This window comes from Microcaecilia unicolor, chromosome 5, assembly GCF_901765095.1.
Source record: "Microcaecilia unicolor chromosome 5, aMicUni1.1, whole genome shotgun sequence".
Lineage (NCBI taxonomy): Eukaryota > Metazoa > Chordata > Amphibia > Gymnophiona > Siphonopidae > Microcaecilia > Microcaecilia unicolor.
Genome location: NC_044035.1, coordinates 50750723 through 50765028, shown reverse-complemented (window position 1 = coordinate 50765028; position 14306 = coordinate 50750723). Strand labels below are relative to the sequence as shown.

The following is a 14306-nucleotide window of genomic DNA, read 5'->3' as shown; positions in this document are numbered from 1 at the left end:
CCAGATTTAGGTTGCAATATAGGTGTTTTTGTCTTTCGATTATAAGCTGGATAGTAACATAGTAGATGACGGCAGAAAAAGACCTGCACGGTCCATCCAGTCTGCCCAACAAGATGAACTCATGTATATACCTTACCTTGATTTGTACCTGTCTTTTTCAGGGCACAGACCGTATAAGTCTGCCCAGCACTATTCCCCGCCTCCCAACCACCAGTCCCGCCTCCCAGCACCGGATCTGGCACAGACCGTATAAGTCTGCCCACCACTATCTTCGCCTCCCAACCACCAACCCCTCTTCCCCCCACCGGGTCCGCCACCCAATTTCGGTTAAGCTTCTGAGGATCCATTCCTTCTGCACAGGATTCCTTTATGTATATCCCAAGCATGTTTGAATTCCGTTACTGTTTTCATCTCCACCACCTCCCGCGAGAGGGCATTCCAAGCATCCACCACTCTCTCTGTGAAAAAATACTTCCTGACATCTTTTTTGAGTCTGCCCCCCTTCAATCTCATTTCATGTCCTCTCGTTCTACTGCCTTCCCATCTCCGGAAAAAATTTGTTTGCGGATTAATACCTTTCAAATATTTGAACATCTGTATCATATCACCCCTGTTCCTCCTTTCCTCCAGGGTATACATGTTCAGGTCAGCAAGTCTCTCCTCATACGTCTTGGAATGGAAATCCCATACCATTAGTAAACAACGCCCCCCCCCCCCCCCCCCCCCAAACACACACACATCTCCTCTAGCAGATTATAAGTTCCAAATGGGTCCCATTCATCAGCCAAATAAATGGTTTGTTTTCCTTTTGTCATTTTCTTTGACTAATTATTACATATAGGAGATAAGGATCCTGGGCATTGAAGTTCTGTTAATCTGAAGGGATAACTGAAAAGGCAGAGCCCATTTTAGGCTGTTGTGTGAGGAGTCAGATATCCCCTTTCCCCAGCTGTGAAGCAGCATTGACCCACCATCTCAATTTTGAGGAACCAGAGATGCCCCCTCCCCCAGGTGTGAAGAGGTAGAGAACTCCCTCAGCTATGATCGCTCTCTTCAGTTGTAAAGAGATACAGGGTGGTAGCTGTGGGGAAGCAGACTCCCCACTCCCCCTACCAGCAGCAGGCTAAGAACCAGGGAAGCCGCGGTTCAAATCCTGCTTCTCCTACTGATGATCCTTGTCAACTTGGGCAAATTACTTCACCCTCCATTGTCTCAGATACAAAAGAGTGTAAGCTGACTTAGACAGTAAATAACCTGTGTATCTATTTGTAACCTAACCTCTGTATCTATTTGTAACCTGCTTAGAGGTTGAATTTGGAACAGGCAAGTACTAGTAATTAAATCTGAAATCCAAATTCAGTTTAACAGTGAATATGATGCTTATCAGAACCCCACCATTCATTCCTTTGATAAGAGGAGCCATTGGATCCTTTCCCTAGAAGAAGGCGGAGATCCCATTCCTTCCTGCTGTGACACATGAGAGAACTCACTTATATGGTGTGAAGCTCCGCCCAGCGCATCCCAGGATGCACTGGGCTGGGCACTGCCATTTTCCAGGCTGCGCCGATGGAAGAGAAGGGTAGGGGTTAAGGCTACTAGACCACCAGGTGTGGGGGGGGATTTACCCGCAGCCCACTGGGCCATCAGGGACATTGGAGGGATACTGGGAGGGGAGGTTAGGGGGGGGCTGGAGACCAGACCTGTCAAACAAGTGCGGGAAGATTGTCAAGTGTGAGAGGACAATCCTCCCGCACTTCTACCCCATGATCAGAGAGAATTGCATGCTTAAACTTGCATGCAGTTATCTCTGATCATAGGTGTGGTAAACACTGTTTGGAACATCACGGGGCTTTTGATCATCTGCCCATCAGTTCCAAAGATGCAGAGGAGGCACTGACCCCTATCATTTGTGAGGAGGAAGAGATTCCCTTTACCCAGCTGTGATAAAGGACTAACCCCCTTCCCCCACTCCCCTTCTTCTACTCCCAACTGTGATGAGATGGAGACTACCTACTCCCTAGGTCTAAAGAGACAATATTCCTTTCCCTGTGAGCTATGAAGAAGCACTGAATCCCTTTCCTGTGAGGAGACATTGACCCTTGGTTATGATTTTGGAAACCTTCTTCCCTCCAGCTTTGAAGATACAGGGTAGAGCAGTTTCAGCAAGAAAGCAAAGTATCTCCTGAAAAATATTATGAACAATGAACTGATAAATCTCCCATGGGTTTTCCAAACTATATTTACAAGCAAGTCTTAGAGGTTGTTTGCAGTCGCAGGAGCTGTCGCTTGTTGTCAGATGTGTTCAGCTTACTGAAATAAACAGTTAACACTTTGTTTTATACCTTTATTTCACTTTTTTGCAATCTTTTAGAGTGACTTTAAGACCTGCCAAAATAAGCAAATATGCAGGAAATATGGGATCTTGTTCAAAATTGTTCCGGTGGAACTCAACAAATCTTTAAATTAATCATTTTCAGGGAAATTCTATAAGTGGTGCTTAAAATTGCTCATGCAAGTTGGGTGCGTGCCCAATTTGCATGTGCAATTTAATCAACTAATGAGCCAATTAGTGCCAATAATTGGGTGCTAACAATCAATTATTGGCGTTAATTGGCAACAATTTGGATTTACGCGTTTATCTTGCTAAGCACTATTTTATAAAGATGCACGTGCAAATCCTTTAGCACGCAACTCTAAAGGGGGCATGGGCGGGTCAAGGTCGTTCATTAATGATTTATTTATTTAGATTTTGCTCACACCTTTTTCAGTAGTAGCTCAAGGTGAGTTACATTCAGGTGCACTGCGCACAATATTAAAGAATTCAGGAATCAGGGTTCCATTGGTGTAAATCTTCACACCTAAAAGTTAGGTACGGATCCCGGTGCTACACCCTATTCTATAAATGGTGTCCAACTTGAAGCACTGTTTATAGAATTGAGCTCAGCGTGCATTTTTTTGGCACCCAAATTTGGGCATCGTTTACTGAACTTAGTCCACTGTATGTAGGTGAATTTTCAGCTGATAACTTGGAAGGGCATTTTCGAAAGGACGTCCAAGTCAGAATAGGAATGTCCATGTCAGAACATCTCAAATAGACATCTGCCTCACATGTATTTTCAAACAGGAAATACGCTGAGACTTCCTTTTTGAAAATACGTGAAATGGACGTCCATGTACGAGAAACATCCAGCATGAACAGTCATTTTACAAACTGGATCATCCAGATTATGAACGGGGGAAAACAAGGAACATGGATGTCTGTATGGCAGCAATCTTAAAAAGTGGCCACACAAACTTACATTCCACTGCACTAGTGGTTAGTGCAGTGGAATGTAAACCAAGGGACCTGGGTTCAAATCCTACTTTTAACTCTTTTATTTTGTAATTGTGATCCCTCCAGAAACAGAAAAAAACATACATACCTGGATGTACACCACTTCAGTAGCCTTCAGGCTTGTGGGTGGCTTATATATTTAGGTACAGTCAGGGCTTTTTTTTGAGGGGGTACTTGGGGTTACTGAGTACCAACACCTTTTCCATTGTCTGCTAAAATTGACCCATGGTCCCTAAGTTATAATGAAAGAGCTCAGCCTCTACACATCAATTCTGCCTTGTCATAGATTCTGTGACTGGTTGCAGGGGGCCTGGCTATTGTGGGGTGAGTCCCTCAGTGATCACCCCACCCCTGAAGGGTGGCCTAGCTTTTGAGTACTGGCACCTTTTTTACTAGAAAAAAACGCACTGGTCCTGTGTCTCTCTGAGAACCTTTTTTGCTAGAAAAAACCCACTGGTCCTGTGTCTCTCAGAGAACCAGACCAGTCACAGAATCTCTTACAAGTCAGAATTGGTGTGTTCAGCCTGAGCTCTTTCATTAAAACTTGGGGACCATGGGTCAATTTTAGCAGATAATGGAAAAGGTGCCGGTACTCACAGACTGTAATGTCTATGCTCTGTTCGGACAGCACCAGCGGTAAGATCGTCTTATCTCGTGAGAACTTTTGGAGGAATATCCATATATGTCAATTTGAAGACCCCTGAAGAAGGCCTTTTCGGCCGAAACACGGACCGTGTAGGGTCCCAATAAAACTTTTTTGGTGCTCTTACCATCTGTGGTTTTAGTCTGGTCTTTCTGGATTTCATCCGCTTGTTTTGTTGTTTTTGCCGGTACTCAATACCCCCAAGTACCCCCTCAAAAAAAGCCCTGTGTAAGATTATAATAATAATAATAAGTACATGTTTGGGTACAGTGCTGTGTACATCTAATAGCACTATATAAATAAGTACAAGGAGGAGGAGGACCTCATATTAACCTTATTCATGAGACAAGAAAGATTTAAAAAAAAGAAAGACTGGTGCGTATTCATAATGCATTTTTCTCTTGTGAAGTAAGAAAAGTAAGGGAGCATTTATCATTAAATTACTAAAGGTGAAAATTTTTTAAAAAGACAATGGAAAAAAAGCACAAAAATATATCATTATTATTATTATTTTTGAACTTTGCAGGATGCTGCGGAATAATCGGATCAGCTGTGTGCACAACGACAGCTTCACGGGGCTCAGAAATGTCCGGCTGCTCTCACTGTATGATAACCAGATCAGTGTTATCTCCCCAGGAGCATTTGACACCCTGCAGTCTCTCTCAACTCTGTGAGTTGCACTAGGTGTTTCCCCTTGACGTAAAACCTCGCCTGCTAGTTCAGGACTGAAATATTTCCTCCTTGTGCTGTAGAAAGCAGCAAGAACTCCTAAGGCTCCAAATAGCTTGCCTGGCATATGGTGAAAAAGTGAAGTTCTATCTGTATAATATGCACTGGTATAGGACATTTTCAGGTCTGGATAAAGAGATTGGCACTGGAGAGAGAAATGGTGATATGGTGACTTGGTCTGTGACTGTACTAGGCTGCTCTGTTAGGTCTGGTCTGAAGAACTCACCAGAGGCCCTGGAGATGATGGGATCATTGTGCATCAGCTCTCCTGTTCTTCTAGGTGATGGCGCAGACACATTCCTTATCCAAATCATATGCCCACCTTATCCCAACTAAGGGCTCCTTCTACTAAGCGGTGGTAAGCCCAATGCGAGCTTATCGCTCGTTATACAGGAAGTACCCACCGGGCTACCACAGCAGCCCAGTGGTACTTCCCACCCCTAGCGAGCCGTTATTTCTAGCACTACAAAATGTATTTATTTTTGAAGTGCCAGAGTGTACCTGGTGGTAATCGGCACTGCCCGGTTACCGCCGGGTTAACGCGGGAGCCCTTACTGCCACCTCAGTGGGTGCCCGGCCATTTCCTGCAGGAAGGCGACTCTTTCCTTTTACCAGCTGCAGTAAAAGGGTGCCTCGGCACGCATGTAAAACAAACGCCAGCGCCAGCCCCCTTTTGCCGCAGCTTGATAAAAGGGGCCCTAAGTCCTTCACATTAATTCAACCTCTGTCAGAAGAGACTGCAATCATAGCTTGTTTGCTCAGGAAGTCATGCATGCTACCCTGGTCAGTGCCAGATGTGGTGACGAAAATCCTATCCTTCAGAAAAGAGTTGGTTGGTGACCCTATCTAAGGGGCCTATTTACCAAAATGCAATAACGTGATGCTAGTAAATAGATGCTATTGGGGAAGGGAATTTTGGGTTTAGCCCACATGTTTTTTAGAGGTAGCTCAATGCAAGTTACATTCGGGTACAGTAGGTATTTTTCTATCTTTAAAGGGGTATTCAATGTAAGGCAAAGGAGGGTTAAGTGACTTGCTCTCAAGATCACAAGACGCATCGGTGGGGCTGGACGCCTGGCTTCCCCGGCTCTCAGCCTATTGCCCTAACCTATAAGCTGTTTCTCCAATTGATACAAATAGTGCTTTGAGGAAGTTCTGGCCACTGTCTGAGCTTTTCAATGCTTCACTAGAGTCGAGAGTGGTCCCAGAGAACTGGAGAAGGGCGGATGTGGTCCCTCTCCACAAAAACAGAAATAAGGAGGAGGTTGAGAACTACAGGCCAGTTAGCCTGACCTCTCTGGTGAATAAATTCATGGAAATGCTTTTAACACAGAGAATAGTGAGGTTTCTGGAATTCAATGCATGGTTTTACTAGAGGTAGGTCTTGTCAGGCAACTCTGTTCAATTTCTGTGACTGGGTGACCAGAGAGCTGGATTGAGGGAGAGCACTAGATGTAGTGTACTTAGGTTTTAGCAAGGTCTTTGATACAGTTTCACATAGGCAACTTTTAAGTAAAATGAGTGTCCTAGGCATGAGCTGTAAAGTAACTGACTAGGTTAGAAACTGTTTGAATGGAAAGCAACAAAGGATAGTGGTAAATGCTTAATAACATGGGGGCATGGTGAGGGCATGGAGAGGGAGCGGTGAGGGTGGTCTGACAACACTGATGGGTATTTCCCATTTCACAAGGGGAATAGATGTCGCTGTCACAAAATATAGACATCGGCATGTACGTCAACATGCCCCCATTAATCCTCTCCTTATTCCACCCAAACAGAAAAGCAGGATCTGCCATATTCCTTCCCCAAACAGAAGAGCAGTTCCTATTAACCCAAAGGAGCCTTCTCAGACCAAAATACATGGTCCACCACAACCTGAGATTCCCTTATAGATTCTGAGGATGTGATGTGCTTGAGATAAAGAAGCAATTGAGATCTTCCAATGCCATTTAGGTCATCACAACAAGTGGGGTAGGAGGTAAAAGGAATCTGTCCCGTTCCCTTGCCTGTCATAGATTGTCTGATGGAGTAGGTTTCCATCAGAGGATATTTGAGGGGAATGGGAGCAGATTTTCTACTATGGAGTGTGAAGAGTATCTTCAGGTTGACAGGACCTTCTCGTTTGCTCAGGGTAGTGGGAGTCAGGGAGAGGGGGAAGCATTTAGGCAGGTGCATTTGCTTGCAGAAGTGGCCAAAAAGATAACTACATTTTCAGGAGATTACTTCAGTTTTTATGCCACTACCTGGGTTAATGCAAATTTGGATTTGTGTTCACTCTTTGGAGTATTAGTTAGTTTATTTACAGGCTATATTTAGCTGATCAAAAATGGGTGGCTTCAGAAGCATTCCTGGGATCAGTTTATCTCTTAGCCAGTTAGCATTCTGCAGCTAACCCTGGTCACACAAAATGCAACACCGCATCTAGCAAGTCATGTTTCAGACAACTATATTTAGGGAATTTTCTGTTAAAATCTAGCCGGCTTTCTTAGGCCCTTTGGAACAACTAGAAATTGACCCAGTTGTGATGTACCCTAAGAGATGTTTCTGTGATTCAACTTTTAAGACAAAAATTGCTGAGTTATCTTAGTGGCTCAACAAGCATTTAGGAAAATCAACTTTAAACTCTTGCTAATCTGGTTAGTAGATTTGAGGCAGGTTCAGCTCCAGCATAAACGCTATGGGTAGGCATCCACTCAGTGCAGTCCTGCATTTTGGTACATTGTGCCCTTTCATGCAAGACACTGGGGGTCTGAATTTTTTATCCTTTGTGGTTAAAAGGATCTGGGTATATTCATATCAGCCAACTTTTCAAAATGATTGGGGGTGCTATACTCATAGAAATTGCCCCTCCCTGGACACAGACAAAGGGTTTGCTCAAAATATTAGGGGTTCTCAAACGCCCACAACATCCACAGAACTGGCTCCTATGGGTATATTGCAGTAGCCCTGTGAACAGGGAAGGCTGAGGTGCAGTATATTGCCCTGAAAAGTTGAAACACGGTAACTCAGATTTTTGCCAAACTAAGCTAACTCGCCAGATGGTCCTCTAGTTACTGTGTATTTCTTAATATGAAAGCCATTTAACATTTGGATGCATTTTCAAGCCTGTAGCAAAAGTCCAAAACACAGTCCAGCTGATATTTAAAACCCTTTAACCAGCCAGGAACGGTTCCTGGCCGGTTAAGTAGCACTTTGCCAGCTATCCGTCGATATTCAGCAGGAGATAGTCGGTTATCTCTTGCTGAATATCGCCGGCTAACAGATAGCCGGTTATCCGCTGATATTCAGTGCATTGCAGGCTAAGTTTGGCAGCCAAATTAGGCTAGCAAAATTTCTGGCCTATCTTTGGCTGGTTTCAACTTAACTGGCCTGCACTGAAAATCGGGTTGGCCATTTATGGGGTCCTTTTACTAAGCTGCATAAACGCTTATGCGTGCCCGACATACGTCCCTGTGTGCAAGGGCCTATGCGCGTCCAGCGCATACCAAATTGGCATTACCGCCTGGCTACTGTCTGCCCCAAGTGGTAATTCCAAATTTGGTGTGTGCCGAAAACACGCAGTAGAAAATAATTCTTTATTTTCTACCTCAGGGGCATTCCCGGTGATAATTGTCATTTGGCGCACGCTGGATGGTTACCTTGCGGGTAACATGGGAGCCCCTACCGCTAAGTCAGTGGGTGGCGTTAAGGGCTCAGGCCATAAATAGAAACACGCTGGTTTTCACTTTGCCACACGTCCATTTCTCGGCCCAACCCCCCCCCTTTTTTTTTTCCAGACTCGGTGGAAAAATGGTCCAGCACATGTCCAATACACGTGCCCACACTACTGCAGGCCACGTTTTGGTGCGCCTTTGTAAAAGGGTCCCTAAATACTACTACTACTACTTAACATTTCTAGAGCGCTACTAGGGTTACGCAGCACTGTACAAAATAAACAAAGAAGGATGGTCCCTGCTCAAAGGAGCTTACAATCTAAGTAACGAAATGTCAAGTTGGGCAGTCTAGGTTTCCTGGGCAGAGGTGTAGAGGTTAGGTGCCGAAGGCAACATTGAAGAGGTGGGCTTTAAGCAGAGATTTGAAGATGGGCAGGGAGGGGGCCTGGCGTATGGGCTTTGTATTTTTTTGGGTTAGAACAATAAATACAGAAAGGTATCCTATTAGCTCATTTTGTGGAACTATTGCCTATACATAAGAGACCCTGAGTCTATTTTTTATGAAATGTGAGTACACTGTAGCCATGGATAGAGTGATTGAGGATAATACTGTTATGCTTGAGTTTCCCTCAAAGTTCATTCACTTAATTTTCATAAGACGTCATTACATCCTCCAGGAAGTGTCTCCATGCTTTTCTACCTTATTTGTGCAGGAACCTGTTGGCCAACCCATTCAACTGTAACTGCCAGCTTGCCTGGCTGGGAGACTGGCTAAGGAAGAGAAAGATTGTGACTGGAAACCCTCGTTGCCAAAACCCAGATTTCCTGAGACAAATCCCACTGCAAGATGTTGCCTTCCCCGACTTCAGGTGTGAGGAAGGTAACCCACCGCCGTCCAGTCATTTAATAGGAGATGGTTAAGAAATAATATTTGGCAAAACTTGTATTGCTGTGGGGCTACCAGGAGTGGTGGCTGCATTCATGATGGTTACAGCCTACCCTAGGAGATACAAATCCATTAACAGTGCATGTTCAGGAGAGCTTTATTACATTTTTAAAAATTCTGATGTTTCAAGAAAAAATATTTGTAGTATGGCATTTAAATATGAGGGCATCAGCTCATAAGTGGAGTGGAGGAGTGGCCTACTGGTTGGAGTGGTGGACTTTGGTCCTGGGGAACTGGGTTCGATTCGCACTGCAGGCACAGGCAGCTCCTTGTGACTCTGGGCAAGTCACTTAACCCTCCATTGCCCCAGGTACAAATAAGTACCTGTATATAATATGTAAGCCGCATTGAACCTGCTATGAGTGGGAAAATGCGGGGTACAAATGTAAGAAAAATGAAAAATAAGGGTATGTCATTTGGTAGAGGCTGACCAAATTTATGTTTTAGTTTCAGATTTGGCACTGAAAATGACCCAAAATCCAGATTTGGGTTTCTGCCAAAAATGCCTGTGCATTTTCGGCTGAAACCAAACCTCTCTCCTCCCCCACCCCGTGATTGCTCTCCTATATCCTCCCTTCCCGCCGTGTGCCGCTGCTCTCTCAAAGTGGCCCTCTGTGGTCTAGTGGCCTCTTTTGGGGGCAAGAACGCACCCCACTCATTCCTGCCCTGTGCACTGCTCCAATCCAAATGACTGCTTCCAGAAGTCCCGGTAGCCATTTTCCAATTGGAACCAGCAGAAAATGGTTGCCTGGACTTCCCACGGCAGTCTCAGTGAGGCTGCCCCAGGACATCTTGCCAGTTATTTGGATTGGAGCAGCACACAGGGCAGGAATGAGTGTGGTCTGTTCCTGCCTCTGAAGAGGCTAAGGAGGAGGTGCCTACTTGCCCTGTTAAATCAGAGCTGCCAAATTACCCGGGTCCAGGAAGGAGACCTTTTTGGCCAGTCCTGCTTTTAAACGTATCCCAAAGCAGTGTATTATTTATAGTCCCTGATTCTACCCATTGAAATCAGTGCTGAAGATCCCATAATTCATCAGGATGATAGCTGACAGAAATCCAGGACTGACCTAAAATCTCCCTCCTGGAACTGGGTAACATGGAAGCACTGTTAAACTAGTGCCCCCTTAAAAAAATTGTCATCAGTAGCTTGGGCTACCGCCAACACTAGCTGAGAACCTGTCATACCAAGCAGGGGCGTAGCCAGACAACAGATTTTGGGTGGGCCTAGGCAAGAAGTGGGTGGGCACCAAGTGTCCTCCCCCGTCCCAACCACCACAAAAAAAAATACCTCAGCTGGCGGGGAAATGCTTCTTTCCACCTTGGCAGTCTGCAGCAGGCATGTACTGAAAACAGAGCATGCGCAGGTGCCGGTATCGTGGAGAGTAGCGTTTTCATCACCATCAAGGGGAAGTCTTCAGCTGGCCGAGCTTGGGATCCCCACCAGCTACCGCTAAACATGTACTGCTGTTGAGTAGGCCTGAGCCCTAAATGGGTGGGCCCCAGCCCTCCCAGGCCCACCTGTGGCTACGCCACTGATACCAAGATCATTCAGTCACTGAAAGCTGATCAAAAGTAGAATGTTTGAAGGCCTAGCACACTTTACATTTTTTTTCCAAAGCGGATTCTTTCCTAAGGTCATCGGGTAATGAATTGCAAAGTTTTGGACTATCCCACTGAATAAAGTATGTCTGGTCACTTCATAATGGATGATAATATATGACGGAATGATCATCACATTCTGTTGTGATTAAGCAGGGGGCTCAAGAGGAAGAGTTTTAAAGGGAATATAATTGAGTGCAATGTTTTCAAATGGCTTGATTTTCTACACACCATGACAATAATGAATCTCGGTCCTAAAAGCAATTATACCAAAGACAACTTCCTTTTGGAGTTTATATGATGTAGTAAAATGTAATAGGCAACCTATCAAGGTGTGTTTGAAAATTCCTTTTAATCAAACCCGTGGCACCCAAAATGACAGGAAACAATCAGTTTGGGCCGAAGGATCTTAATAATGCAGTTCGACGTGTTGGCGGCATTCGACCTTGTTGATCACGAGATATTGTTGAAATTACTAGCACATTATGGGGTAGGAGGTCCAGTCTGGAAGTAGTTTAATGTTTTTTTGAAGGATAGATCATATCAAGTAAACAAGGGGAATAATAGCCTGTCATGCTCCTGGATGCCAGAATGTGGCAGCCCTCAGGGCTCACCCCTTTCCCCCATATTATTCAATCTATTTATGTCTCAGGTTTTTTTTTTTTGTTACATTTGTACCCCACGTTTTCCCACTCATGGCAGGCTCAATGCGGCTTACATGGGGCAATGGAGGGTTAAGTGACTTACCCAGAGTCACAAGGAGCTGCCTGTACCTGAAGTGGGAATTGAACTCAGTTCCCCAGGACCAAAGTCCACCACCCTAACCACTAGGCCACTCCTCCACTCAATTGGCATTAGCGGGATTTCTTTCTTTATATGGATGATGACTATCTTTCTCCCTTTTGATAAAACACTTTCATCAATTTTTGGACTTATTGAAGGAGGATTTGAAATTCTTCTTTCATGGGCAGTTGCTTTTATGTTAAAATTAAACATTGATAAAACCAAATTTTTGGTGTTAGGAAATTCACATTTCTGGAAACATCTTTAGTGACAAAGGGAAGCCAATTTCAATTAGAAAAACAACTTTGATTCTTGGTGTCATCTTTGAAGAGAATCTAAAGTTTAAACCTCAGATTAAACTATTGACAATCTGGGTTTTTATATTCTAAGGAAGCTGAGAAGAATCAGATCTTGTTTTAATTTCACAGTCTATAAACTGCTAGTCCAGTCTCTCGTTTTAGTGCATTTTAATGATTATTGTAACTCAATCTATGTGGGTTTAAATGAGCGCCGTTTGCAAAAATTACAGACACTCCAAAATATGGCTGCACGTCTGATACTTAGCTCTTCAAGATATAAATCTGCTTCCCCTTTATTGTTGAAGCTTCACTGGTTTCTGGTGAAAGCACAAATTATTTTCAAGGTCTGTTCTATAACTTTTTTAATCCTCTGTGGCTTTTCACCAATGTAGTTGACTAATTAATTTATCTTATAGGACTGTGACTTCAGCTAGTAAGTTGCCTTTGTTACTGCAATTTTCAAACTCAAGAAGGGGTAATTTATAAGACTACTAGTAAAAAAGCCCCGTTTCTGATGGAAATGAAACGGGGGCTAGCAATGTTTTTTCTGTGTGCATGTGGGAGTGTGTGTGTCCCTGCCCTCTGGCCTCTCTCCCCTCCCCCCTCTGAGTCCTTCACTGTTACAGAGCCAGCGATTTGATTTCTTGCTCTGCTGTTTTCCTTCACTGACTGTGTTACAGAGAGGGCGGGGCAGACACTCATAGGGAAACCGGATATCTCACCCCCTTCACACTTCCGGCTGGAGGCTTCATAGAACGTTGGCGTTGCCTTTTATATAGAGAGATATTTAATGGAATGTTCTCCTATCAATCCCCACACTGGTGGAATTCTTTGCCTTTATTTATATAGCAGATATTATTTGCCTTTTAGAAAGGCTCTCAAAGCATATCTTTTATTTATAAGTAATGCAGATTTGTATTGAAATTCTTTGTTGCTATTCTTTTTAACTTGATACCTGTAAATCCTGGGGCTGCCCAGTATCGTTTAGATTGTATACTACAATAAACTCTTTTCTTTTTTTTTGGCGGGGGGGGGGGGGGGGGAACTTGCAAGATAGAACTTGCAAAAATGTGGCAATTTACAATTTTACAATTACAAGTATAAATTGTAATTGTAAAATTGTAAATTGCCACATTTTTGTGGTCTCCAATTGATACGCTCTATATGATTCACAGAATAATCACTTGATATGGACACCTCTATTATCAGTACTAATCTTGTGTTTTTCTCCTTCATCACTGTCTGTTCTGTATGCATCCAGTTTTTTATCGGTTTGAATGGGAATATCACAAGTGATCATAACCTCTTCATTCTCCATAACTCTCTTTGGGTCATGATTCCAGTGCTTTTTCAGTACAGCAATGTTGTACTATTTACAGTTTCCAGTGGATGAGACATTCCACCCTGTTGTGCCTTTATAGAAAATTTCTCCCATCAGAACTTTGCAACCAGCTGTAAGTGTAATCATTTGCAGATATTTGTAACACACAAATAGAGAGGGTAATACAGCATACACAAAAGTATACAGACAAAAAAAGCAACACTGGGCCTTCAAGACTGGGACACATAAATTTCTTTATTAATGACCCGACGCGGGACCGTGTTTCGGCGCTAAACAGCGCCTGCCTCAGAGGTCTGATAATAAAATACAAAAATCAAAATCAACCACATAAATAAACATAGATATGTTTGTGACATAGGTAAAGAATGCATATGAACAATCTAAAATAAATTAACATAAACAAAGTATATACTCAAATATTTGTTAAAAAAATATATATATACACCAAAAATAATCAGAATAACTTGACATATTAGGACACAGTACATCTCACAGATGAATAGTTATAATTATATTCAAAGAAATATATGTGCTTGGTATTACATGAAAAATGTAATTAATTTGTAAAGTAATATATAGGATACAAGTCTTTGTCACAGATAGACTCAATGATTCACTGTATGATTACTGAAAAACGTCTATGGTTATAGCACAAATAAAGAGGGCAATATAGCATATGAGAGTAAATATGAAGATTGGAGCTCATATCTAGTAATAGGTAATCTTATCATTTGAGTATTATATCTATGAGATTTATAATTATAAGATTACCTATTACTAGTAACTAGTAAAACAGCAAGCAGTCAAGAAATCCAACATATCACTCTTGGTAGAACGGATATAAAGGACTTAGAAAAGATCTTCATGTGTAGAGATGCATCTCGGCATACCAAGATTCAATTTGTCTAAGTCATGTGTTTTCAATAATGTCATATGGACAGTGAAGAAACAAGACAGAAAATTGATGCTTTCAAATTA

The 14306-nt window shown here is 43.1% G+C and overlaps 1 protein-coding gene across 1 annotated transcript in view; it reads left to right on the top strand.

The window, feature by feature from the left end:
- The window catches only part of SLIT1 (slit guidance ligand 1), a 584144-nt gene that overhangs the window by 445652 nt on the left and 124186 nt on the right, over window positions 1-14306 (top strand). Inside the window, exons 19-20 of the mRNA XM_030202872.1 lie at window positions 4504-4647; window positions 9073-9239. Coding sequence (XP_030058732.1) covers window positions 4504-4647; window positions 9073-9239 — 311 coding nt within the window. The remainder of the gene's footprint in view (window positions 1-4503; window positions 4648-9072; window positions 9240-14306) is intronic.